The 26787-nt window shown below is 56.8% G+C and overlaps 2 protein-coding genes across 5 annotated transcripts; both read left to right on the top strand.

Moving 5' to 3' along the window:
- Positions 1-12610: 12610 nt before the first annotated feature.
- CIRBP (cold inducible RNA binding protein) lies at positions 12611-15903 on the top strand. Of its 2 annotated transcripts, XM_030966657.1 has the most exons (7): positions 12611-12856; positions 13532-13640; positions 13736-13842; positions 14296-14434; positions 14526-14610; positions 14716-14780; positions 15138-15903. In XM_030966657.1, exons 2-7 carry the CDS (start codon positions 13538-13540, stop codon positions 15152-15154), a joined length of 516 nt encoding a protein of 171 aa, XP_030822517.1. In that variant the 5' UTR covers positions 12611-12856; positions 13532-13537; the 3' UTR covers positions 15155-15903. The 2 variants fall into 2 exon arrangements, with proteins under 2 accessions (XP_030822517.1, XP_030822516.1); XM_030966656.1 differs by lacking the exon at positions 15138-15903 and having other exon boundaries at positions 14716-14951.
- A 3245-nt stretch (positions 15904-19148) lies between these two features.
- FAM174C (family with sequence similarity 174 member C) lies at positions 19149-24456 on the top strand. Of its 3 annotated transcripts, none has more exons than XM_030966684.1 (3): positions 19149-19451; positions 20080-20196; positions 21168-24456. In XM_030966684.1, the coding sequence occupies exons 1-3, from the start codon at positions 19198-19200 to the stop codon at positions 21169-21171; spliced, it is 375 nt and encodes a 124-aa protein (XP_030822544.1). In that variant the 5' UTR covers positions 19149-19197; the 3' UTR covers positions 21172-24456. The 3 variants fall into 3 exon arrangements, with proteins under 3 accessions (XP_030822544.1, XP_030822542.1, XP_030822543.1); XM_030966682.1 differs by having other exon boundaries at positions 20035-20196; XM_030966683.1 differs by lacking the exon at positions 21168-24456 and having other exon boundaries at positions 20035-20200.
- Positions 24457-26787: the final 2331 nt, after the last annotated feature.

The raw sequence follows: 26787 nt of genomic DNA, 5'->3' as shown, positions 1-26787 counted from the left end.
CTCTGGGTTGATCTGCACGCTCAGGTGGCTGCGCGTGTCTGTACGCGGCCACCACACGCGCGTGGTTCTGCTCCGTGCACACGCTCTGCGTGTGTGGCCGTGGCGTGTCCCTGCGTGTGCGCGTGGCCGCGGTGGCCGCGGGTGACTCAGCCCCCAGGCAGCCCAGGAATGCCCCCTCCCCACCCTCTCCCCGCCCCTGGCCTGTGCTGGGAACGGACTGTCCTGCGGGACGGTGACACCCAGGGCTGACCCAGACCCTGCTGGGAAGATGAGGCGGTGCCCCCCCCCGCCCCGCTCCCCCCATCCTGCCCCCCCTCCCATCCTGCCTTCTGGGAACCGCTTACAGGGGCGGAGGTGAGGGGTCAGGGCAGGCTGGGCAGGGCTGGGGCCCTGCGGCTGGCAGGGAGGGGGCCCGGAGGAGCCGAGGCTCCCCCAGGGACTCTCCCCGCCGCTCTGCCGTGGGTACTCCAGAGCCTGGAAGGGCATCCCAGAGCTGGGGTCTCCTTGGAAATCCCAGCAGCAGCCCCCACCATGATCAGCCCTGGGGGTGCCTAGGCCAGGGGTGCACGAAGTGGAGTCCAGCTTTGGAGCCTTTCGGTCACCGGGGCGTCAAGGTCTGCGGCTGTCCTAGCCGGGGGCACAATCAAATCCTGCTCCGTTCCCCTCCGCACGGGGAATCCGGGCCGGGTGTTTCCCCCAGCCCGCCGGACCCCTGCCCGCCGCGCCGGCAAAGCCCGGCCCGGATCCGCAGGCAAGGAGCGGGACAGCACTCGTGGGTACCCCGCGAGTTCCGGCCCCGGTTCCCGACACAGCTCCGCTCGCAGCTCGGAGGGGCTCGGAGCGGCCGGGGGCTCCCGGGGAATCGGCGGTTCCGGCCGGGAGGCGGGGCCAGTGCCCAGGCTCCGCTCCGTGCTCCGCGATCCGTGCCGGGCTTTCCGCGCTCCCGGCCCCGCTCGTTCATTCATAGATCGCGCGCGCTCCCGGCCCATTCATCCCGGCGCTCGGGGAGCTCCGTTACCGTGGCAACCGCCCCCCCTCCCCACGGCGCAGCCGGGGCGCTGAAGTGACCGGGGGCCGCACCGGGGGCCGGGTGCCCCTCTATGTGCGGGGGTTCCTGGCGACAGGAGCCCGGGGGGCTGCGCTCGGGGGTCCCATCGTTCGTACGGCTGCAGGCAGGGGGGGCTCCCGCCGGCTCAGCCCCGCCGAGGCTCGGGCAGCGGCTGCCACGTCGGCGGGGGCGCCCCCCCTTCGCTCCCCCGGGCTGGGGCAGGAGCCCGGCCCCGGCGGTTTCCATCGTGGGCCGGGCTTGGCGCAGCACAACCTTGACGATCCCTCCCCACCCCTCAATTCCCACTCCACCCCCCTGTCTCTGTGGTTGTGGCACTGAGCTCCGGCTCTGCAGAGTGCAATTTCCCCACCCCCCCAAAGCGGTGGGGACCCCCCCCAGAGGGGCAGGGTACAGCGAGTGCCAGCGGGTGCGAGAGCTGTGGGTGCGAACTGCCAGGTGGCAAAGTGCGGGTGTCCCAGCACTGTGTGTGAGGGTGGGTGCAGTTCACACGTGTGCACCCACGTCTGCGTGTGTGTGTGGGGGGGGGTTGTGCAGACCCTGCTGCCCTCCTTCCGTGCACCCCAGGTTCAGTTGTGGGGAGGACAAATGCGCTGCTGCGAGCACCTATTGCACAGGGCTCTGCGTGGGTGGTTGCAGAAAGCTCTGGCATGCAGCAGGGGCACAGCAGGGATCTGCAGCTGGACAAAGTATTCCCAACATCCTCTTCTTCCTCTCCAGGTTCGAGAGTGAGGAGCCGCAGCCTCAGGTGCAGGAGAAACTGCTGCTGCAACCCCAGAGGTGAGCCCCAGCCCCGCAGGTGGGCTCCAGCCCCGGTGTACAAACGTGACAGAGCTGTGCTCCAGGTCAGCGTGGGGCTGAGCGTGGACCCTCGCACTACCGCACTCGTGTGTGCTTTTGCACAGACGTGTTCTCCCGAATTTGTGCATGTGGACGACACGGGCATTCAAGACCCCGGTTGCGCGCACACGTGTTGGTGTTTGTGCCCTCGGGCACGTCTCTGTGTGTGTTCGCACCGATCCCACGGACGGGGCGGGCGTGCAGGGCCGCCCTACACGCGGGGGTTGCCCTCACATGCAGCCGTGTGCGCGTCGCGGGCTCCGCACGCCGGAGCCGAGCCTGGCGCTGCCGGGATGACTCACGGGCTCGCAGAGGAAGCCGTGACTCAGTGCTGGATTCCTGCCGCTCCCCACCCCCCGGCCGCTCCGGCCAGCGCGGCCACGTGGAACCCGCGGGACCCGCGGCCGGCCCGGTGATGCTGCTCGGGGCCGTGCTGGATTCTCATGTCCCTTGCCTGGGCCGTAGGGACGGAGGGTCGCTGGAAGCGCTGCCTTCGGGATGCCCCGGGCTCGGGGTGGCACCGTGCACGCCCCGATTCCCGCCCCAGCTGGGCGTGGGGTTCCGGATCGGGCACGTTTCCCGGGTGTCGGGGCGGATCCGGCTGTGCAACCCCCGGGCAGCGGTGCCAGGCACGGCCCTGAGCTCCAGCCCGGGGGGCTGCTCTCTGCCTGGGGAGCCAGGGCTGCTCCACCCGCCCTGGGCTTGCCGTGGATCTGGGCTGTGGCTGCAGCTCCACCTGCCCCTGGCACTCGGCCACGGCTGGCACCGGGCTCCACAGCTGCTCTGGCTGACAGCCCAGCGCTGGGCAAGGGTCTGGGGTGCCACAGTGCCATGCAGGCAGGACTGTGGACCTGAGCAGGGACAGGTGGCTGCAGAGGGAGATGATCAGTGGTGCCATGTGTTGCCCAGGGTGCTGTGCCAGGAGCCAGGGGTCAGTGGCACCGTGCAGTGCCCAGGGTGCTGTGCTGGTGGTGCCACCCAGTACCCAAGGCTCAGTGCCACGGCACGGGCAGGGCAGCCTCTGTGACTCAGAGCAAGGTGCAGCAGCTGCCCCCTCCCCGCTTGCCCGTTCCCAGGCCCTGCTCACCAGATTCACTTTTGCAATGACTGGTGCAGCCACCCCAGCTCTGCCGAGCTCTCCTTGACCCACCATGCCCACGCTACCTGTGGCCTTCTGCCCCCACATCACCACCTGTGACCTGGCACTGTGCTGCTGCTGCTCCTGCCTTGGCCAAACCCCCTTAACCTTGGCCCTGACCAGCTCCTGCCCCAGGAGCTGCTGGGCACTGCCTTCCCGAGGAATCTCATGTGTTCCTGAGGGGCTGCAGCCCCCTCGGTGGGTGACAGCGAGGGGGTCATGGCCAGCAGTGAGTCAGCACAGGCAGGTGTGGATAGGGACTGGGATGGGGGCGCCTTGACTGGGGACACCGTGATCGGGGAATGACTCATGTGTTAAACAAACAAACAGGCGAGTCCCTGTGAAGCTCGGCTGTGCTGGCAGCTTCCTCCGTGTCCCAGCACCAGGGAGCTGCTGGTACACCCCAGTCACTGATCTCCCACAGTGGTCACAGCATCGGGAACAGTCACAGGGCTGCTGCTGTGTGCGGTGTCACACACAGGTGCACAGGGCAGCCCTGCCCTGCAGCCAGCAGGACAGGACAGACCCGAGGGTCCCAAATGCAGGGCAGGGCTGATGGACACTGCTGATCCAGGGGATCTCCACACACCTGCCTTTTGAGAGAGCCGCAGTGCGCAGGGCAAGGCGGGCACCTGGGGATTTCCAAGGTCCAAGCTCACCTGGGCTGGGGCAGGTGTAAAATCCAACCATAGGCACCTGCCCAGCTCATGGCACGGCCGGCCTGCCCGGGCATCCTGCAGCTTGGCCATGTGCCCACTGGGCTGAGAGTGAGCTCTGGGGTGGCAGCTGAGTGCCCAGCTCTGGCTTGTCCTGCTGCTGCAGCCCTGACCTGGAGGTGCCATCACTGAGCCAGTTCTGTCTGTTCTCAGATGAAAAGTGCTTCCCCCAGGCCCTGCTGCAGCCAGGGCAGAGCCAGTGTGCGGCTGTGGGTGATGCTGTGCCCCAGCACGGGGTCCATCATGTCCCCAGTCCAACACCAGCACCGTGTGATCTGAGACCTTGTGCACTCAGAACGTCGGGAATGTTTTGTGTTGAGGCTGGTCAGTCGCTCACTGGATTTTTTTCCACCCTTTCTGCTGTGGGTTTGGCCAGGTGCCCGGGGCAGGCGCAGGGGGTGGGTGTGAGCAGGCATGTGATGAGCCGGGTGTGACGGGGCTGGCGAGAGCTGGGAAAGTGCTGAGCTGGTGTGAACCTGCTGCCGTCCCATCCCCATCTCCTCCTCTCCAGCCCTTCCTGGAAGAGCTGCAGGGAAGGTCCCTGCTGTGTGTATGGTGTGGGCAGCTGTGCCCATCCCCATCTGGGTGCCTCATGCAGGAGGAAGAGCCTGTCAGGCTGAAGGCTGCAGGGCTGGCTGGGGGTCAGTGCAGGTGCTCCTGCCTCGCTGTGGGGGGACAGGGTGAGGACCCCACACTGCCCAGGGACATTGTTGCTCTGAGAGTCCCTGAGCTGTTTCCTCTTCCCCATGGTGGCTGTGTGGGGCTGGTGAGAGCGTGTCCTGCCTGGAGCCACACGCTGAGTCAGGGACAGAACAGGAATAGAGTCGGGTGCCTGAGTCACGGCCCACGTGTGAAAGCAGCAGCACTTCCCCAGGAAGGGGGAACCCTGCAGCCCTGACAACCCCTGGTACTTGTTGGCCACTTCCCTGGGATCAGGGTTCTCCCCTCCTGGATCAGCCCGAGCCTCTCCTGGAGCTGGGAGCTGCTGGCTCTGTCCCTCACAGCCACAAGGGTGGGAGATCAGGCAGGGAATGACTGCCTCACCTCAGGATCCCCTCCGTGCACCCACAGGGGGCACAGAGCTCCCTGCCAGCCCCCAGGGCTTTGCCAAGGGACTGGGAAAACCTTAGGGAAGGTGTGCAGAGTTCTCAGCCACCCTCGTTTGCAGTTCCCCTTACACACGTGCGTGCACAGCGCACCCCCACACGTGTGTGCAAGTGTGACAGCCTGTCCTGCACCCCCCCCAGCCATCCGTCTGTCCGTCTGTGTCCCCCGCCAGCTCCCACAGAACACCCCTCCCTCCCTCCCACCTCCCCCGGAGCGTTTCCGCAGCGTCTCCATTGATAAATCTGGAGCGTTGCCACGGTGATGCTGCAATGGGTGCGGGGCTGCCCAGGGGCCCAGGCCCACGGTGGGGTGAGGGTGAGGGTGAGGGTGAGGAGGGCTGGCTGGGTCCACGTGTGACATTGCACACGTGTGACTCCCCAGCTGTGTGGTTGCACACGTGTGGGATTTCCCAGCTGTGTGTGCTGATTGTGAATCTGGGTGTGCACGCATGAAAAAACTGAACCCCAGCATGTGCAGGGCTGTGGGGGCTCAGGGACCCCACTCTGGGGCCCTTGGCACCGTCTGGTTCTTCCTGCAGCAGTGCCAGGAGGGAAACTGAGGCACTGGCAGCGTGGGGTTCACCCTGTCACAGACGGTCACTTGGGCTGCTTGGGGACAGAGGGACCTCACAGTGCCACCACTCTGACCCTTCCTGCACAGTGCTGGGTCTGGCCAGCATCGTCACACCCTGGTTGTGTCTCACACACGGGTGGGTGACCCCACACACACCCAGAGCAGTCCCCGTGCGGGGATGGGGGTGCAGGTACCTGTGTGAACACGTGTGTGCTCTGTGCAGGTGTGTCCACACGTGTGCACAGCCCCACAGGAGGGGCTGGGGGACCCAGCACTGTTTGGTGACTGCCCCACACAGGCAGTGGGACCCTCTGGGGGGGCTACAGGGGGTCTGGTGTGAAAGGGGGGGCTCTGGTGCACGAGGGGAGCGCAGGGTGGGGAAGCCCTGGGACCACGAGCTGGGTGTGTGCACACTCTGGGATGAGCTCTGTGTGAGCCCGGGGGGCTCGGGCAGGCAGTGTCTGTCCCCAGGCAGCTCCTGCTGTGCCCTGCACCCTCTGCCAGCCCACCCACGGCCGCTGCACTTGGGGGTCCACATGGGGAGCCCACTCTGCAGACGTGGGGGCAGAGCCTGACGCTCTGTGGTGGGATTGTGGGTGAGTGCTGGGCGCCAGGATCAGCCCCGCTTGCAGCCAGGAGCTGGGGGGACAGGGGTAGGACCCCGGGGCACAAGGTGACAGCGCGGCCGCGGCACACGGCGTGGGCTGTGCCGTGTGGGCAGGATCGGTGCATGCAGCGTGGCTGCCCTCTGCTGCCACGGCCACGGCAGCGCTCGGCACCCCCGGGACGCTGCGGCAGGGACCCCCGGAGTGCTGCTGAACAATGGCAGCTCTCTGTGCCCGCACCAGAACCCCCCGGGCTGGGGTGACACAGCAGGGGAGTGGGCTCTGGGATGCTCCACCCCGTGCCCCCCCAGCTGGGATGGGGTCATGCAGCAGCCAGCAGGGAATGAAGCTTTTTCTGGGCTTTCAGAGCCATGGGGAAGGGGCTCAGCCCGGTGTCAGGTCTTGGTGGCTCTGGCTGCTCTCGGGGTGTGGGGCTGGCACGGATCCCGCAGCTCCATCCCTCCCATCCTCCATCCCGCTGCCTTGGGAAGCAGGTCACGTCCAGCTCCCGGCACGGCAGCGCTGCCGGGGGAGCTCGGCTTTCTGGGGCAGCTCGGGGCTGCTGGGAGCCGCTTTTGGGGGCTGTGGGAGGAGGATTTCCAGCTGCGCAGGTCTACGTGGCACTGCCACCCCGGGGATGTGGCAGTGAGGAGCCCCCACTCCCCTCCAGCTCATCCCAATGGAGGCTGGGGGTCTTTGGGGGAGCATTGCCAAGCCCCCCCACAAAAAAGCTCATTGCTCCAAGAGTCCCTGCCCTGTCTCAGGGCAGCTGTGCTGGGTGGCACCAGCCTGTGCAGTGCCAGGATCCGGCCTTGCCCTGTGGAACGCCCGGCTCCCAGGGCAGGTGTGGTGCTGCTGGAGGCACCGACGCTGCCTCTACCTGCCTCCATCCGGATCCCTGCGAGGGGGGAGAGCGGGGGAACTTTCCCGACTCGTTCCCCCACATCGAGGGGAAAAAAAAAAAAAAAGACAAGGAGTCGCATGACTTGGAGCTTCCCGAGAGGCAGCGCAGGGGAGAGAGCGACCCAGGGAGCCAAGAATCTGCTGGGCTGTGGTGTCTCATTCCTGTCTCATTCCTGCTCTGCAGCGGGGCTGGGAGAGGTTGGGTTACGGGAGGCGCGGAAAGGGGACGGTGCAGCATGAGCTCATGCGAGGGCGCGGGAACCTTCTGGGCAGGGAAAAAACGTTGATGCTGCACTTCAGGGATTTCTGCAATCGCGGCTGTTCCCGGCTCGTTCCGCCGGGCCACCCCCCGTGCCGGTGGCAATGAAGTGACTCGGGGACAGCTGTGGGCTTAAGGTGATTTACGTGCCCTTGCAGGGAAACGGCAGCACACAGCGACCTGCTGAAGAGCAGAGGGGGCACACTGGGGTCTTGGGAGGATATCAGGGTCCTGGGGAGCCCTGAGACAGCTGGATGATCCCACCCTGCATGGGATTGTAGGGGGTGTGAGACCACCGGCCCTACCACAAATCGTGGCAGCAAACTGCAGTGTGAGACAGCGCCTGAGGGAGTGAATGGAGGAGCCCAGGGGGTCTGGAAAAGCTCCAGCTTCCCTCAACACCTGGGCTGGCCCCCCTCGGTGTGTACTTTACCTCTTGCTGGGGAGGGATGCGATGTTCCCAACTCTTGGCAGCTTTTCCCCTGCAGCCTGTGATAAACCCTTCCTGCATCCCCAGCCCTCTGCCCTGCAAGGTCACCCGGTGTCAGGTGGTCAGAGGCTGTTTGTCCTGTCCTTGGGTAGCATCTCCTGCCCTTAAGAACTCAATGCTGCAAATACTCTTAGATGATGATTAATGAGCGCTTATATAACTGAACTGAGTCCTTAATGCAGACGGGAGGGTGACAGGAGGGAAGGTGGGAGCAATAAACAGCACGGCGCTGCTGCTGCTGCCGCTGCTTTTCCCACACCGGAGCAGCTGCGTTCTGTGCAGGGGGACCCTGGCAGATGTGGGAGAGAGGCCACCCACGGGGAAGCAGCTTGGGCAGCCCCCATCTGGGTTTTCCAGGCAGTTTTGGATCCTGGGAGTGAGTGGCTGGTGGTGCTGCCCTGAACCACGTTGCCCACGGCATGGCCGGGCTCTCCGGCGTGGCAGAGCTGGGAGGTGAAGGGTTTGTGTTGGAAAAGCATTCATGTGTGACAGTGGCTGGAATGTTGTGCTGGTGAGCTGGGAGGTGCTGGAGGAAAAGGGCAAAAATCCCACGGTAACATCTTAGTGTGAGCTGTGGGGGGTGATGAGGCCGCTGCTGGAGACGCTGGGTGCAGTTGTTTCTAAATTTGGCCGTGTTTGGGCAGGTAGGGACAGTCTGACACACGAGATTTGGTTTTCCATCATCTGGCTGGGAAGCACCAGCCCTGATAAAGCTGCTGCTCAGCGCCAAGGCAGCTACACGGTTGCCATGGTTACCACATGCTTATTTTCACCATCTTCCTCACCTCAGCCGGGGTGCCCCGGCATTCCCAACCCTGAATCCCCCCTGACCTCAATCGGGGTGCACTGGCATTCCCAGCTCTGAATTTCCCCTGACTCCAGCTGGGTGCACCAGTATCTCCAATTCTGAATCCCCCCCGGACCTCAGCTCATTTCCTAATATTCCAGTTTGGATTTCCTGATGCTGCTGTGACCCCCTGTCACCTCAGGGCAACTTGAGCCCTGATCTCTTGCACCTTTTTGTTGTGGATCCCATCCTGTTTCTCCCTGTGGATCCAACCATTCTGCTCTCTGTGGATCCGATCCTCCCGCTCCCCGTGGATCCAATCCTGCTCTCCGTGCATCTGTTCCCCCTGCTCTCTATGGATCTGATCCCTGCGGATCCTGTCCCCCCCTGCTCCCGGTGGCTTTGTCCTACAGCCCGGTAAATCCCGGTCACAGGGAAGCGCTCCTCGCCATGGCAACGGCGGGATTGCGTCAGGGCTTTTCTTTCCAACTGCAAAGCTGGATGAGCAACTCCCTCGGGGACAGGAGTAAGGGAGAAGGGAATATTCTTCTCCCTGGGGCGCTTTGGGACTGCCAGTTCCCTAATCCAGCCCTGGTTTGGTGTTTGCTCGCGGGTCCAAGGCTGCCAGGGGCCAGACACGGTGGGGACAGCGAGGGCTCCCATGGCAGGGACACCGAGGGGACACTGAGGCCTCCCGTGCTGGGAAGACTCCGTGTCCCCTCCCTGCTCCTGCTATAAGATGATCTTGCAGGGAGAACCAGGAACGAGCCAGACGCTTGGTGTAGGATGGGGTGGAGGCTCAGCGATGAGCTCTGCTCCAGCCCGGCCTCACATTCCCTCCTTTCCTGCAATCCCAGCAAAAACAAAGGCAGGGGAGGCGGCTCTTGCGCCCTGCAGGATGTGCTGGGGCGTGCAGAGCTCCCCCAGCGCTGTGCCCGGAGCAGGGGGGACGCTCCCAGGGGCTTTGTGAGGCTCAGGAGCAGGAACGCGAGGGGAAGGGGGGCTGCCTGGAGGGCTTTGTTCGCTCCCAGCCCCGGGTAAGGCACAGCAACACAGGAGGAGGAGATGTGGCACCCACTAGCCCGTCCTCCCCTCCTCTCAGCACTCCCATCCCCATCCCTGGCCCGGAGGAGCTGCTCGGTGATTTGGGCACCTCATCAGAGCAGTGCCCGGGGCGGGGGCTGCCCTTGGCTCCCCACAAGGTGCCGGGGCTGCCGAGCAGGTTTGGGCTCAGCTGCAGCGCGGCTCTGGGCAATTCCGTGTGTGCCAAGAGTGCAGGGATTGGGAAAGGTCCCCACAAACACCACAGCAAGGTGGGCACCCCCAGAGGAGCCCGAGCTGCCTGGGTGTGGGATGTGCTGGAGGCAGGAGAGAGGCTCATGTTGGTGTGGGAATGGCACGGGGTGATGTTGAAGGCAGGACTCCTCCTGTCACTGCTCCCCCACGACATTTCCATGTGGCACCATCCCTGCTGTGCTGCTGGACAGGCTGAACTTCCAGGAAATCACATTTGCATTAACAGGATGTTTGGTCCTACAACCTCTGCCCTTGGAAGCTGTAAAAAATAGGTGATAAAAACATCAGTCATGTGGGGGGGGATTGCTTGAATCAGCTCCAGGTGATCCCTGAGGTCCCTCCAGCCTCTGGTGATTCACCATTTCCCATGGCTGCAACTGTACACACAAACAGCTCCGCTCCAGAGCGGATATTTGCGCTCCCTGAGGAAGTGCTGGCACTTCTGCCAAATTGGGTCACTCAGCCCTGCTCACAGCCAGATCCAGGTGACCGAAATTAGGGCTCAGCCAGGGGAAACAGCCATGGGTGCTCAGGTCTGGAGCTCACACAGGAGTGAACTGTCCTATGTGGTGTTGCCTGTTTGGGACCCCTGGCCAGGCTCCTTCTGCTGCAGGAGGTGAATCCTGGGCTCTTTCAGTGCTTAATTAACTGCCCTAATGACTGGTGCAAGCTACCTGCCTGGCTGCTCCCAGCACTGCAGGGATGTCCCTGAGCCCCTTGGGCTGGTGACACGGGGCAGCTGCAGCCCCTGTGTGCAGCCTGATCATGGAACATCCACGAGGATTGTCAAATCCACAGCTGATGCCACGTCTGATGCCCTGAGCGATCTGGAGCACTGAACGCTCCTGGCAGCAGCACACAGTGTCCATTTGGTCCAGCTCTCACCCTGTGTCACTGGTGACTCTCACTGTCAAAGCAAAGGCAGCAACACGCCTCAGGGAGACAGAAATCACACTTTTGGGACACAACCAAGCAGGGCTGTGCTCGCCACTCCCTGTCACAGGAGCTCCTCTGCTCCCAGCAGCCCTTCATCCTGCTGGGACTCAAATTTCCCCGAAGCAGCAAAGGTTCTCAGTGCTATTTTCACAACACCTGACCTGCCTGGCTTTGTGTGGAGTCAAATCCCAGTGAATCCCAGTGTTTGTTTGTCCCTCGAGGTTTGCAGCAGGGTTGGTGTTGGCTGTCCAGCATCCCAGGCTGGAAAATGGCTCCGTGCATCAAGGTCACTTTATCCACCCTCATCACAGACCAGAAACGCTCACATTAATGGGTCTCTAATTTAATCAAAATGCTGTGCCTGTGATTGCAGGGCTGGGATCTTTTCCTCTCTTGAAGGGCAAAAATCAATTTGCAGTAACAGGAGACGCGTCTGCTCCCTCCCCCAGGCCTAGGAAAGTGAGTAAAATTTTTTCATAGTAGGAAAATAATAATATTGGCCTGATGTGTTATCAATATTGGGTGTTTTTATTTGCTTTTGAGTATTTTGGTGGCAGCATTCTGGCCCTGTAGCCCTGTGAGCTCAGAAAAACCACAGATGTGGTGCCCCTGGGTTTTGTAATTACTGTATTACCCATGTACAAACTGCCCTTTTCCTGCAGATCCCAAAGGGATCACAACACATCAGGGAGGAAAAGCCTGATTTCCACACTCTGGGAGGCAGAGAATGGGTGATCACTGCTCAACTGAGCAATTGTGGGCAGGTTTCTTTGCATCTCCCTGTGGTTTGTTTTTCCTCAGTCTCAGTGCCTGGTTTGGAAATCAGTCACCAAATAGTGGTGATTTCTGTACTCCAGTGATTTTCTTCTGTGCAGCCTGGCTCAGACTGGAAATACTGGGAGGGAAGGACAGAAGGAAGGAAGGAAGGAGGGTGGCCAGCAGCTGCAAACTCCGTCTGCGAACTGCAATGTGAATTACAAGGAGTTTCTGGAGGCAGAGCAAAGGGGTCTGGTCTTGCCTGGGACAGGGACACACACACAGAGTGACCCCTGATGTGTCCAGTCCTGTCCTTGGACACAGGACACACACGGTGACAGCATTGCCATGTTTCCTTCCTGTTTCCTGCACACTGCTATTCCATCTCCTCCTCTCCAATCTATTTATTCACGTGCATCTCTTCCCCTCCAATGTTTCCAAACACTTTTCTGCATGAGACTGTAGTTATCGTATGAAATACTGACCATTTCTATTTTGAGGCCTTTCAAAGCCGTGTAGCCTCTCAATGACACGCGTCTTTGCCAGTTTTCTCTTTCAACACAAAGTTTTTACTGCTGAAGGCATTCTCATCTTTGTCAAACCTCAGGATGAGTTTTTAAAGACTTCAATCTTTGGCAAAACAGGTTGAGCAAAGACTTTTATTTTTAAAGAAAACTTTGTTGCTTTGACTACTTCTCACTATCATCTCCCAAGTGCGGGCTGGACAACACCGCAAGGAGGGATCATTCCCCACGGGACAGAGAGGAGAGCGGCCAGTTCGCGGGGACAGGACGGGGTTCATGAGCGGGGCGGTGACCGGACGGGCCGCAGCGGGAGGAGCGGCCGGAGCCCGGCCGGGGGCAGCGCTCGGCGCCCAAGATGGCGGCGGCCCCTGAGGGGGCCCTTTGTCTGCGGCCGCCGCCGCAGTGCGAGAAGGGCGCGAAACTGGGCCAGCCTGGGCACGCCCCCTTCGCCAGAGGGGCGGGGCGGCCGCGCCCCTCGCCCAATCAGCGACCTCCACTTCCTTCCCTCTCACAGGGGCGCTCCCGCCCGCCTCCGCGCGCGCAGCCAATGGGCGCCGTCCGTCGCGCCCCGCCCCCGCGTGGGTGGAGGGGGCGGGGCCACGCCGTGGTTTTGTTTGCGCGCCCCTACTTTCGCCCCCGCCGAGGGTCATTAATATTAATGACATCCCGCCCAATCAGGTGGTGCAGCGGCGGCAGCGCTTTGGTGACGTGTCGCCCCTCCCTGCAGCGGGTTCATCTGCATATTCATAAGATAGGCGGGATGAGGCGCGGACGTTTATAAGGCACCGCCCCGCCAGGCTCGCCGTACATTTCGCTGAAGCTTTGAAGTGTTGTGTGGACCTCGCACCGCCCGGCTATCGGTGAGCGCAGTCGCGCGGGGCGGCCGCGACCGCACCGGGCCGGGTGGTCCGCAGTGAGCGGAGCCGTGTCCCAGGGGCAGAGGGCCGGGTCCCGCGGGAGGCTGGGCCGCGGCTCCCGACCCGCCGATCGGTGCCCTCGGCGGGCACGGGGGGCACGGTGGAGCGGGCCGGTCCGGGCCGTGTCGGGGAAGGGTCCGCGGCGGGGGGAGAGGCGTGCGTGGAAACAAAATGGCGACGGGCCTCGGCCGTGCAAAATGGCGGGCGGGAGGGAGGGGGCGGCGGGCGGCTCTGCCCAGGGCAGGCCGGTAGGGGGCGATGCGGGCGCGCATGCGCGCTGGGCACGGAGGGGCCGGTACCGGGGGTCCCACCGGGGGTTGGCGAGGCCCGGCCCGGCCGCGTGTTCTGCCGGGGCCCGGTTCCAATGCTGCTCCCCTGGCCTTGTTTCTGAGCCTCGTGGAGCCCCAGGTGGGCCCTCGCTCCCGCCCTCCCTGAGGGAGACCCCTTATAAGGTTGGAGGACTGCATTAAGCATGAGCTCAGGAACGCATAAGGCGTTCGGGAGTGTGAAATCACATTGATGCTGTTATAGGTGGTGTTAGAAGGATTTAATGTTTCAGACTTCACGAGAATTGTGTGGGTTTTTTGAGTCGCTGACTCGGTTCTGTTGGTTTGGCAGGTCAGAATGGCATCAGATGAGGGAAAGCTCTTTGTCGGCGGGCTCAGTTTCGACACCAATGAGCAGTCATTGGAGCAAGTCTTCTCTAAATACGGACAGATTTCTGAAGGTGAGACTGCAGAGCCACGATGGGATAGTTTCCCTAAGTCTGTTAAGTTTCCCTGGCGCTGATGGGTTTTTATTTCCTATCTCTCCTTTTCACAGTCGTGGTGGTGAAAGACAGAGAGACTCAGAGATCCAGAGGTTTTGGCTTTGTTACTTTTGAAAATATCGATGATGCAAAAGATGCAATGATGGCCATGAATGGAAAGGTGAGGAGGCCCTGGAGTTGATTCTTTATTTCCCATAGTGTGGAGGAAGGGAATCAGAGGTGTGCTGCTGTTCAGGCTGTGTGGAAAAACAGATAAATGCCAGTATCTTACATGAGATTATATGGATGTAAAAAATCTAGCTGTATGAATTAATATGTAAAAGAAAAAAAATATGTATATATATACTAGGAATAAAATTTTAAGTGCCATTATTGAATCTGGATGACTGAGACATGACTTTATAGGCTTTTTTGTATATAATGTATAATATTACAATAATATTCCTTAATATATTAGTTTTTTTGCCTACTTGATTTAATTGTGGCATGAAAGAGATGTTTATTTATTTCACAAGCAGCGAGTCCTGGCACTGCTCTTAGAAGGCGTGCATCTCGTTCTACATGTGCTTTGTATTTAAATATTTCAGTTTGGCTAACTGTGGTTGTGTTTTAGTCTGTAGATGGGCGTCAGATCCGAGTTGACCAGGCTGGGAAGTCCTCAGAGAACAGATCCCGTGGCTACAGAGGGGGGTCCTCGGGGGGCCGGGGCTTCTTCCGCGGGGGCCGAGGCCGGGGCCGTGGCTTCTCCAGAGGTGAGTGCATGAGGGTCACTCACAATGTCTGCATGGGGGGGTGTCACTTGTCAGAATGGTTAAAAAAACCTCGTTTCCATGTATTTCCAAGGAGGTGGAGACAGAGGCTATGGCGGCAGCAGATTTGATTCCAGAAGCGGAGGCTATAACGGCTCCAGAGACTACTATAATAGCAGGTAAGGGCTCTGCCAGCACCAGGGGTGGTGGGGAAGCTGTGGTGGGGCTCAAACCAGCAGAGAAGGAGTTGAGCAGCTGTAAAGCAAGTTCTGTTTGTCCTGCAGGAGTCAAGGTGGCTATGGAGACAGGAATTCAGGAGGCTCCTACAGAGACAGCTACGACAGTTACGGTAAGTCCTGCTTCGAGCGGGAGCGCTGAGTCCGTGTGCTGTAGGAGCTCTGAACCTGCTGAGCCTGAGCCTGCAGCTGGGGCAGGCTCAGGCTGTGGACGTGGTGGTGCCGGGAGATTCTAATTTAATGCATGTGCAGGAGTTGCTCGGATCTAAGGCAAAGCAAGTGTTAAAAAAAAAAAAAAAAAAAAAAGGTGTTCCTGGAGCCCAAACTCAGCTGCCCTAACGCACTGACCCGCGGGTGGGGGATCTCAGTAGCCAAGTAGCCGTAGCCTTGGAATAATGCAAAGGGAGTAAAATGCTGGAACTTGTCTTTGCTTCGGTGCCTTTACAATTGTGCCTGCTTCTTGTCCTCAGCTACACACAACGAGTAAAAATCCTTCCTGACTCAAGATCGTCCTTCCAATGGCTGTATTTATAAAGATTTTTGGAGCTTCGCTGAAATGGTTATTGTGTAGTACATCTACTTGTATTTTCACTTTTGTAGTATTATCAGTTCTGATCTTGTCATACACAGCCTGGCAGCTTCTGAGACAAGACTGTCTGATTAGACTGTCTTGGAGAAAGCTCTGCTTTCAAGTGGTTTTAATCTTTTTTGAAAGCACTTCAGATTTTATTTTATCCTCCATGAATGAGCCAAGGTGTTCGTTTTTGGTTGTTTCTTTTTTAAGTTGGGGCCCCAATTCAGTTTCTTTTGAGCTAGCAAGGACCTTGTACCAATGTTCACTAGAAGCTGAACAAGCTGTGGACTTTTTTTTCCTTCCTTTTTTTTTTTTTTCAAGTGCATTACCTTCGTCTTTTGTAACATTCCTTTAGTGTAGCAAGGTAGGAATGCAGCTTGGGTTCCGTTGGAAGGCAAACCACCTTGATATATCTAAAGAGAAACGTGCTTGTATGTTCAACCTGCATAACGGTATTTTTACTGTTGTAATGATGTAAATGACCCAGAACTAGACTTGCAAACTTACCATAAAGAGGTTCTTGAAAATGTTTATTTATATTGTCCTTTTTTACTGGAAGAAATATGCATATTCCATTGCTGTTGTATTTGAAGTGGTAAAGGATTCCTGTATACAGTTTTCTTTGGCTTTACGAAGCCTATTAAAAGACCGTCTGAAATGAACTCTGCTCCTGACATTTACATTTCATTGCACAACACAACCCTTGGAGACGAAGAACAGTCTTGGGAGCGAGAGGAGGAGATTAGGGACAGTGGCAGAGCTGGCCGGACGATTGCCCGGGCGCTGGAATTCTAATCCTAAAATCGGTCTTGACATCTGAATTGGCCAAGAAATTTCACATAACGTAGTCAAAACTTGTCTGTAGAGGCTGGAAGTACAAACCTGAGGGCGTGCTAGGAGCGAAGTGCAGTTGGAATGTTAGGAAGGATAATGGATGTGTCCTGCAAAGCTGCTGTAGGTTACACTGGGAAGCTGTAGAGAAGAGCCAAGTGCTGTAGTCCCTGGGCTGTTCCCTGCGTGCCGAGCGCGTGTGCGATGTAGGGGAATGCCGGGCTTAGCTTAGCTGTGTCATTGCTTACAAGTTCTAAGAATTCTTTGCTAGCAAATGGAAACTGCAGTGTCCTTGGAGAAAAGAAGTGTTGTGCCTCCAACAGAAACCTCTGAGACGAGAGCTGCTCTCTTGGCTAGTTCATATGTGGAAATAGTCCTGTAATTCGAGGTAACTCCTTTTGCTCATGTCCGCATCCTTCCTCTTGTTGAGAGCTCATTTGAAAGTCTAATGTACCTGTGAAATATTCCTTTTGACAATTTTGGTCAGCTGCTGGAAAAACGTTAACCCATGCCGTATGCAACCTTTGGCTTGTGGCACACCTTGAGTTCCACAGATCAGAGTTGGGCATGCAGCCGTGTCTTGCTGTAGGTACGGAAGCAAGATTGGAACGAACTCCCTGACTCGATATGTGTTCATCTATTGAGACTCTTCCTAGACTTCATTAAGTTGCTCACTTTAATTGTAGCTTTCTTTGCCATCCTACTTGTTGCCATTAACTTTTTCCCATGGCCCACACTTCCTAAGCAGCCATGTCCAAGTGTTAACTCTCTGCTTAGGGGATCCAATCCATGGGCTGGCTGAGCACGGGCAGCAGCCGGCCTGGAACAGTTTTCCCAGACTGTGCTTTGTGGTGTGATGGGTTCAGCGATGGCTTGTGAGACCCTCGTGCGCTGTGAGCTGTGTGGGGAGGTTGGGGGCAAGAGCAGCCTCTGCCCTGGGCTCTTGTTAATGCCTCTCTGCTTTAGCAGGCTGAAGGGACCCGGCACACGCCTCGGAGGCCCAGCGGATCCTGAGTGACCAGAGCTGCGTTCCAGGGATGCTGCAACAAGTTTGCCAACCAGGTAACATCCATTTCCTGAGTTCTTTTTTCCTTTGATAGTGTCCCTGTTCCCTACCCCTAAGTGGTACGGTAACCCCCTTCCATTCCTGTATCTTTATCCACCTTCTAATTCTCTTGTGTCCATTTCATTTCAGCACTGAGACGCGTCAGGGAAGACAGAAGGACAGACACTGGAGTGGGGAGATGAAGAGCTCAAAGCAGTGGTGGTGTTCATTTTTACATGAACCAAATCAGTCAAGACAGATTAAAACACTGAAATGTGGAAAAAAACAAATCTCTGTGGTACTTTTTGTGGGAAACAGAAGGTTTTTGGCTAAAGTATTTGTCCTGGTGCACAGCCCAGTTCAGAGCACAGAGCAAATCACCACTGTGGTGCTTGGAGGTGGACACACTCTGCTCCAATTGATGTGTGATCCTTATGGGAAATGAGGTCTTGTTGCGAGTTAAATCCCAAAAATGTGGCAGTTAGGTGATGAGGAGGACTAGTACAATAATGCTGGGAAGAGGCTGACACTCTGAATGTGTTTCTGGCAGGAGATTGCAGGGTGAGAGCAGTGAGAGTTTTTTATGATCTCAGCTGCTCCTGCCCTTTTTTTTGTGTTAGAGAAGAGTTGATTGCTTCATCCTGCCCTTTTCTCCCCATTTTTTTTTAACTGGTAAACTCAGGATTTGGTCATGGGCTCATTCAGGAGCCCTGAGGACTTGCTGCCCAAGAGCCATCAGTTCCCCATTTTCCACTGATAGTCTCCAGACATTCCTGCCTGCAGGAGGGGATTATTGAGCTCACTTCACAAAACCTACTTTTCCTCCTTTAACCTCTTTCAATTTATCTAAGTGAACACCATTTTAAAAAAAGCAATCAGCCATGACACACTTCTGGGGGTTGAATTGAGCAATTCACCAGTGAGGATTTTTTGCATGTTAATGCAGGAAGATATTAAATATAATGAAAGCTGAGGAGTGTGTGAAGTCTTTGCTGATAAAAATGCAGTCAGGTGAGGCTGAAATGAATTCAGGCTGAAAATACTTACAAATAATGCTTTGTAAGACCTTCCTAAATAGGATGCTTAGACGCAGGCAGAAATAATGAACAGGTGCAAAAATAGCCTGGTTGAAGATGCTGTTATTTTTGGCATCGCTAATTATGGCATTGAGTTAATGATGTCTTGCTGGGATGGGTGAGGGAATCGCTGGAGCCAGGGGCTGGATGTGGAACCCAGTGGCGTCATCGGGATGGTGTCTGGGTGCTGAGGGTCTGACGTGAGCTCGGGTGACCCAGTTTTAACCAAAATGCCCTTTTTAAAAATAAGCCCTGTGTGTCCAGGCGGCTTGAGCCATTCCCTGAGGAAAAATGGGGAAGTGGAGCAGGGCTGAAGGGCTGTGACTGAGCCCTGCTCGGACGGACGTGTCTGCAGAGGGAAAAATGGGGGATAGAAATTCTTGAAATGCTCAAAATGCTCCTGTTCCCATCTGTGTTCACCATGGGGCGGGAATGGCCGCCCTGAAGGGAGGAGAACCCTGAGGAGGGGGGAATGGCGGCTCTGGGGGAGAAGGTCCTGCTATGAGGGGGAAGTGGTGACACTGAGGGAGAAATGATGACCCTCGGGGAAAAAGTCCTGCTGTGAGGGGGAAGTGGCGACACTGAGGGAGAAATGATGACCCTCGGGGAAAAATGGTGGCCTTGAGGGAAGAAGGACAACCCTGAGGGGGAAATGGCGGCTCTGAGGGAGGAATGAGAGTCCTGAAAGGGCAATGGCAGCCCTGCGAGAGGAAGGATGACCCTGAGCGGAAAATGGCGTCTGTGACGGACGGGGTGTTGCAGTGAGGGAGAAATGGCGGCCCCGCCGAGGGGCACGCAGCTCCCGAGGGCACAATCACAACAACCCTGAGGGCAAAATGTCGGAGCCCCGCGGCGGCTCCGTGAGCGGGTCACGGCCGGCCCGGAACGGCGCAGCCCCGGAACCCGCGAGCGGTTCCGCGGGGCCCGGGCGGGGCCTGAGCCGCGCGCACCGTCCCGGCGCCTTCCTGCGGCCGCCGCTCCCGCTCCGCCGCCCCGGCCCGGCCATGCCGCGCCTCCTCCTCCTCCTCATCTTCCTCCTCCTCGTCCCGCACCTCGGCCGCGCCACCGCCCCCAGCCCGGGGAACAGCACGGAGCCGCCGCGGGCGGCCACACGGAACGAGACGCAGTCGGGAACGGAGCAGGAGTCCGGGCCGAGGCTGTCGGTGGGGTCGGGGCTGCCGGTGCTGAGGCGCGCCGTTTATGTGCTGAGCGCTCTGTCGGCTCTGGCCGCGTTTTACTTCATGCTGCGGGCGTTCCGGTGAGTGCAAGGCTGTATCCGTGTTCTGCTGCTCCCTCTCCTGCTCTTGTCCCCATCCTGGTGTTCCCTGACCCGGGGCTGTGTCCCTGCTGGTCTTAGTTCCCGTTCCCGTTATCCCGGGCTGTGTCCCTGCTGGTCCCGGTTCCAGGGTTCTCTACCCTGCTAGTCCTGGTTCCCACTGGTCGGGGATGTCACCCTGATTGTCCTGGTCCTGGACAGTCCCCCTTGCTTGTGGCAGTGTCCTTGCTTGTCCCGGTTGTCACTGTGCCCTTGCCCGTCCCGGTCTTGCTCTGGGTCCCCCGAAGCCGATCACTGTGTCCCCTGTCCTTTGCCTGCCCCAATTCCACTCCTAATCCCTGGGTTTGTGCCCATTTTCCCTGAATCCCCCCCCTCCCTCCCTCCCTCCGTCTGCCAGCCAGGGCTCTGCTTCCCCGGCGCATCCCTTTGGCAGCGAGTCCAAAACGTCGCTGTAAATCCCCAGCACTGTTAATTACCCGAGGTAATTAGCGCTAAACTGTCTCCGCTAAAACCACCCGCTGGGTGGGGACAGCGGCTCACTCACTGTGCTCTCCGTGTCCCTCAGCCCCAGGTCCGAGGGCCCCAGAAACGAGCCCAAAACTCATTTCAGGTTGAAGAAGCCCCAGAGGAAGAAGTACGGGCTGCTGTCGAGCCAGGACGAGAACATCGAGCTGGGCTCCCTCGACAGTGACGAGGACACCGTGTTTGAAAGCCGGAACCTGAGGCGGTGAGGGAGCATTTTGTGTGGTTTTTGTGTTGCTCTTTTCCTCACAAGGGGCTGAGGCTCCTTTCCCAAAGCTGTGGGAGCTCTGGCACAGCTCCTACAACCAGATCTGCATAAATTAAAACGCCTGTGTGTGGTCTCTGTGTTGGCACACGGATTTATCTCACTTTTCCTCATTTTCTGGCCCAGGAAAGTCTCACTGACAGGGTTATTTGGACACTGCTGTGGGGTTATAGAGCTGTTGGGAGAGGCAGTCCCTGTGCCCAGTCTGGGCCTCCCTGTGTTAGACAAGGAAACAAAAATTCCTGGTTTTTTTTCTCCTTCAGCTTGGGAATTGCTTCCAACTCATATCACAGTTCAAACTCCCAGTCCCATCAGGATATGTATTCCCGTTTTCCCAGCAAAATTCCTGGTTTGTTTTGGTTTGTTTAGTTTTCATTTTGGGAATTGCTTCCAGGTCTCATCACAGTTCAAACTCCCAGTCCCATCAGGATATGCATTCCCATTTTCCCAGCAAAATTCCTGGTTTGTTTTGTTTTTTTTTTTCACTTTGGGAATTGCTTCCAACTCATATCACAGTTCAAACTCCCAGTCCCATCAGGATATGCATTCCTGTTTTCCCAGCAAAATTCCTGGTTTGTTTTGGTTTTCTTTTTTCACTTTGGGAATTGCTTCCAACTCATATCACAGTTCAAACTCCCAGTCCCATCAGGATATGCATTCCCGTTTTCCCAGCAAAATTCCTGGTTTGTTTTGGTTTCTTTTTTCACTTTTGGGCATTGCTTCCAGGTCTCATCACAGTTCAAACTCCCAGTCTCACAGAGATATCCGTTCCTGCTTTCCCATCATTGTGTTCACATCCCACCAGTTTGATTTCTGGGGAGGTTGTTTTAAGCTGAGGAGGAATGTCACCTCAAGGAATGTCACCTCAGCTCCCCCTGATTTTGGGTGTCTCCTTTTTTTTTTTTTTCCAGATGACTCAGCACCAATGGAACTGGCTGCCTGGAATGATGGAGGGTCCAATCCCAGTGGAATCTCTAGTGCTCAAGTTTTATATCTGCTTACAGTGACTTAACTAACAGTCTGAGCCCTTCCATAGCTGGGGCAGGGGAGAGGGGACCAAACCTGTTTTCTTCACGTGCATTCTTGGGGATGTTTCTGGGCAAAGATGGGAGCTGTTCACTGCATGGGGAGAGGCTTGAGGTAAAGGAGATGCTCTTGGATGATTTTCAGCACCTGAAATCCGAGCTCGAGAGCTGCCCCTGTGCCTCATATCCCTCTCTCCTTGCCCTGGAAGCATCAGATTCCTTCTCCAGGCTGATCCTCTTTCCTTCATGCAATATCAGGTTACTTCTTTGGGAAGTGTCTCTGTAATCAGCTTCTGGGAGGAGCTGTGAGAGCTCTGGCTCTGTTACACGAACGGGGGTGGGAGGGTGATAGCTCAGACAGAGCAGCTTTGGGAAGGAGTTAAACGAGTTACGTTTTGCAGGATTGGCAAATTACTGGGATAATCCAGGTCATTCACGGGTTTACAGAAATGAAAGGGGCCAAAACCCAAAGGAATCTTTCTCCAAAAGGGCTGGGAATGCCTGGACTCTGCCCAGCCCCAGCTGTGAGTTCACCAGGGACACGTGTGACATCTGCCAAGCTCTGGATACCTGAGGAAGAGCCAGATGTGGGCCAGGGAGTGTCTTGGAGCAGCTGATGACTGGAAAAGGGGGACCCCAACCCCTCTTGACTGTGATTCAGGGCAGCCCTGGATGAATTCTCTCCTTGAGAGGACCCTGGAGTTCCATTCCCTTGGCTGGTACTCTGCTGGCATCTTTCCTGCAGCCCGTTGTTACGTGGATATTTGGGATCTGATGGTGTAGGACCAAAGGTGAATGTGTCAGGAGGTGGTTGTTGGGTGGATCTGCTGCTAAATCGGTGAAAACTGCTCACCAATGCTTCTGTCTGTGGCCTTTCCTTGAAAACTGGCAGCACATCCTTAAATCCCACTTCCCCCCAAGCTGGCAGTGCCTTTGTTTGGAGAACCCGAGGGATTTGCCCTGCGGGCAGGGAGGGTCCCTGTGGCACATTTAGGGTGAAAAATGAGGATATTTACCTTTAGGGTGAATCTTTGGAGTGTCTGGCTCCTTTCCTTTGGCTTGCAAATCCCCTGTGGATCAGGGGCACCGGTGACTCTTGGAGAAGGGACAGGGATGTGCTGATCCTGATCAGGGGGAGGCTGGGCGCTGGCAGATGCTGCAGAATCTGCTGAGGGAGTGCTGTGATCCTGTGCAAGCAGCAGTTTGTCTGTCAGGACAGGTGAGGTTTCCTGGAGAAATCCCACCCCCGTGGCAGCTCTGTCTCGCATGTGCACAGAAGATTTTAAAACACACACATATATTTTTTAATAACATTGCCATGTGCACACAGCGCTTGCATGTGCCCTCTTTTCCCGTCTTTTGGATCCTTTCACACCTATTTTGGGTGTTCCCTGCTTTGTGGCTGCTGCAGATGGGAGCAGGCAGAGGTTCCATGTGGGGATTGCTGGGATGGCTGAAAAACAACTGGAAATCTACTGGAAGATCCAACTGGGGCAAAGAGACCTAAAACAAAAATATCAAATACACGTGGAGGAACTCCCCTCTTGTTGGGCAGCTGGGGTTTGCAATTCTCAAGTTTCCTCACCTCACAGGAGTGGAGCATTTGTTTTAATGTTAAATTATTCAGATCAGAGGGAACCTCAAGCACCTTGAAAATAATTCTGCTGGAATTAATTTTGTCTGGAACAGATGTTTGTGTTTGAGCAGGGAAAGGCGTGGAGCAGGTGATGAGGTGCCTGGGCTGTGCTGTGTAGATACCAGAGAAAGAAATTGAGGTGCCAACCTGGAATTTCTACACCACTGCCATGTTTTTAGAATCTTGCTGGCCACCTTTAAAGGGTGCAGGGTACAAAGGTGCTTGTGGGGCTGTCACTTGTCCTGGTCTTGGGCTGAGGACAGGCTGGAGCTGTAATCAGGGACCCTGTGAAGCTGTTTCCACTTCCATCCTGCCCCTCAACAGCAGTTGGCATCTGGATTTGCCCTTTGCAGGCCGTGACATTCCATCCCTGCTCTGCTCTGAGTCCTTGGAGACCTTTTTTAAGAAGAGCAAACCCAAGTGACAGATCTGAGACTCCTTGGGGTGCTCAGCATGATCCCATTTCTCCAGGAGGAATCAGCTGGATCTGGCACTTCCTGCAGTGTGGGTAGGGCCAGGCCAGGGGGTTTTGGGGTGGATCCTGCAAATAACAGCAGCTTTGAACACCTCCTGTGACATTTCCACTAAGGAGCAGTTCAGGTGCTCCTTCCACGACTCTTTCAGTTCCTCCACGTGTATTTGATGTCCCAGTTGGATCTTCCAGTAGATTTCCAGTTGTTTTTCAGGCTAAACACAGGAATGCAAATGGAGCTGCCTGTAGCTGGCCCTGGGCAAGCTGAGGCCTCAGCAGCCACTGCTGCACTTTTCTTTCTCCTGGATGCATCAGGGTGTTGGTGGAGGCTCCATGTGCCTGTTGGTCTGCAGGATTCCTGCTCATCCCACCAAAAGGAGCCAACAGACCACGACCTGTTACAGTCACCACCTGTGTGCATTGTGACTGACTGCAACAGTCTGCTCTGAATGAAACCAAATTTTGCAAAGTTTACATAATCCCTCTGATATCTTGGAGGCTTTCTGGGATGCTCTGCTGCTGATACTGGGCTGCCCAAACCTACTGGGCCATCTGCAGGGTTAATGGGATGCATGGGAACGGGGTGAGATCAGCTCTGGTGGTTTTGTTCTGTGCCTGGGGTGGGACCTGCAGCCCTGCCAGGGTCTGTGCCTGTGGTGGGAGTCAATAAACAGCACTTGAGTACATTGTTGTCTGAACTCCCCAAGGAGCAGCTCGTGTTTTGCCCTCCTGGAACTGCTGATCTGTCTTTAAACAGCCACTGGCCATGGTATTGATCCATGGTTTTCTTGTCATTACAGCATCCCCTCCCTTGTACCTGGAACCACTGGAATAAAGAATTCCAGCCCGCCCATCCCTCCCTGCTGTGTGCATGGGCTGCTGAGCCTGTGGGATGAGGCTGCTGTGGTGAGCTCATGGATTTATGGGGTCCTTGGGGTCTTCCCCCTGCTCGCAGGGCAGTGACACTGTGCTCCCAGAGCTGCTGCTCACCTTGTGTCCTGTCTGGAAGTGTCCAAGCCCAGGTTGGATTGAGCTTGGAGCCACCTGGTCTATGGAAGGTGTCCCTGCCCAGGAGTGAGCTTTAAGGTCCCTTTTAAACCATTCTGTGACTCTGTGATTCCCCAATCATCTCTGGGTTGGTTTCAGTTTTCTGAAGTCTCCTCCTTTCTCCCTGTGCTCACATTAATCCCTTTTGTTGTACAAATAAAGTCAATGTGAAGCCAATTGCAGCCTCTCCACAGCAGCAGAACCAAGTTCCACTCTGTTTATTTGGAAGTGAGGAAGGAGCTGCTGTTCCCTGGGTCATACAATCATGGAATCTCCTGAGTTGGGAGGGACCCACGGGGATCATCGAGTCCAACTGATGGGGTGCACAGACACCCCAACAATCCCAGCCTGTGCATCCCTGAGAGCACTGTCCAAACTGGAGTTCTTCCAAACTGCTCCTGGAGCTCTGGCAGCCTTGGGGCTGGGACCATTCCCTGGGGAGCCTGAGCAGTGCCCAGCACCCTCGGGGGGAAGAATCTTTTCCTAATATCCAACCCTAAACCTCCCCTGACCCAGCTCCAGCCCTTCCCTCAGCTCCTGCCCCCTGTCCCAGAGAGCAGAGATGGGAGCTGCCCCTCAGGAGTCTCCTCTGAGTCTCCTCCAGGCTGAAATGGGGATGTTTTGGCTCCTCCCTGCAAGGAATTCATTCCAGAACAAACCCAAGGGCGTTCCCTGACTCACACCTGCTTCTCATCAGTGGCGCTGAGAAAACAGAAACCACATTCTCCCTGTCCCCCTCTGCCACCCTGCCCGTGTTCCCATGTCCTGGAGCAGCCGAGAGGGTTTTGTTTGCTCCACGATTTCCCCTCGTTACTGGTGGGGTTCTGGGGGGCAGCAGGGTCAGGGGCACACCAGGAGCTGGGGCACAGGGGATCCCTGTAGGTGGCACTCACAGACCAGACTTGCAGCTGCCAGGGCACTGCTGGCACCTGGGGAAGCTGCAAATAAATCCTGGCGCCTTGAAAGGCAAATCTGCTTCCTCCAGCAGCTGAGATGAGCTGGAAGTGCCTTTTGGAGGTTTTGTCTCTTTTGGCATCGGGGTGGGGGAGCAGCAGGTTTTGGGGTGGTCCTGGGGAGCTGTTGGGGTTTCTCTCTCAGGGGAGTGTCTCAGGAGCAGGAGAGAGTCTTGCCCTGGCTCCACTTGAACCAGGTTCCACCTGGCCCTGTCAGGACTTGTTTGGGAAAGATTTTTATGATTCTGAGCTTGCAAGGTTTCAGGATGCCCTGGTTTGATGGAGTGATGCCACCAGCTCCAGCACAGACATGAACAGCAGCAGCCTGGGGGCACCCCAGCTTTCCTGGGCCAAATTAACTGCAGTGCTAATGAACTAACAGAGAGCATTCCCTGTGCAGCAGCATGGGCAGGACACCATCACCCTGTCCAGTTAGATTGGATGTGAAGGAAAATTCCTTCCCCTAAAGGAAGGGATCCAGTCTGACTCAGGAGTGGTGTCACCATCCCTGGAAGTGTTCAGAAGACCCCTGGGTGTGGCACCTGGGACATGGTTTAATGGTGCCCTTGCCAGTGCTGGGGGGAATAGTTGGACTTCATGATCTCAGGGGCCTTTTCCAAAAAAATTCCATGATTCTGTGCTTCCAAGCTCCGTCTGTGTGCGGTGCTGGGAGCTGAGTGCTTGTTCCTTTTCAGGCTCAGGGGGCTGTTACCCCAATTAGCACTAATTGCTGTGGCCCTTGGTGCTGGACCAGCTGCAGCTGTGCTGTCCTCCCCTCATCCCTGTTCCCTGCTCTGTGCCATCCCCTCTTCCCGAGCTCTCAACGGGGACAGGCTCCGGCTGGCGCTGGCTGGGATTCCAGTCACAAACACAAGCTGGCGGCATGGATCTGCTCGGAATTTATTTTAAACTCGAGGTAAAGTGCTCTTGATGCTTTGGATGCAAATTTCCTTCCCTGGAATGGGAGCTGCGGGGCCGGTGGAGTGCCAGGGAGCTCTTTTGATTCCAGAGCCTGTTTGCTGCTGCGGCTCCTCACGCCGCGCTCCGTGGAGTGCGAAATCACCTCTGCGGCACAGCCCGGGGAGGGAGCACTGCTGAGCTCTTCTCTCTCTTCTCTCACTCACTGTCCCCTGGTTTTAATGAGGGTTTGTGTCTAAAGTTGGGGTTTTTTAGGTTTTGGTGGTTTTTATTTTGTTTTGTGGTTTTTTGTGGTTTTTTTTTGGTATTTTTATGTGTGACAGCAGTCTGTGTGTGATTTTTCTGATCGCTATCTAGGAGAAGAGATGGTTCAAGTCCCTCCAGCACCCCAAGGAGGAAAAAGAGATAAATATACAATATTTTAGAATATAGAAAGGCTATTTTAGAAATTTAGAAATATTTTAGAAATTCAGAATATAG

Source organism: Camarhynchus parvulus, chromosome 28 (assembly GCF_901933205.1).
Source record: "Camarhynchus parvulus chromosome 28, STF_HiC, whole genome shotgun sequence".
In the NCBI taxonomy this organism is placed as follows: domain Eukaryota; kingdom Metazoa; phylum Chordata; class Aves; order Passeriformes; family Thraupidae; genus Camarhynchus; species Camarhynchus parvulus.
The sequence above is the reverse complement of the archived record's forward strand: the minus strand, read 5'-3'. Positions and strand labels throughout refer to the sequence as shown.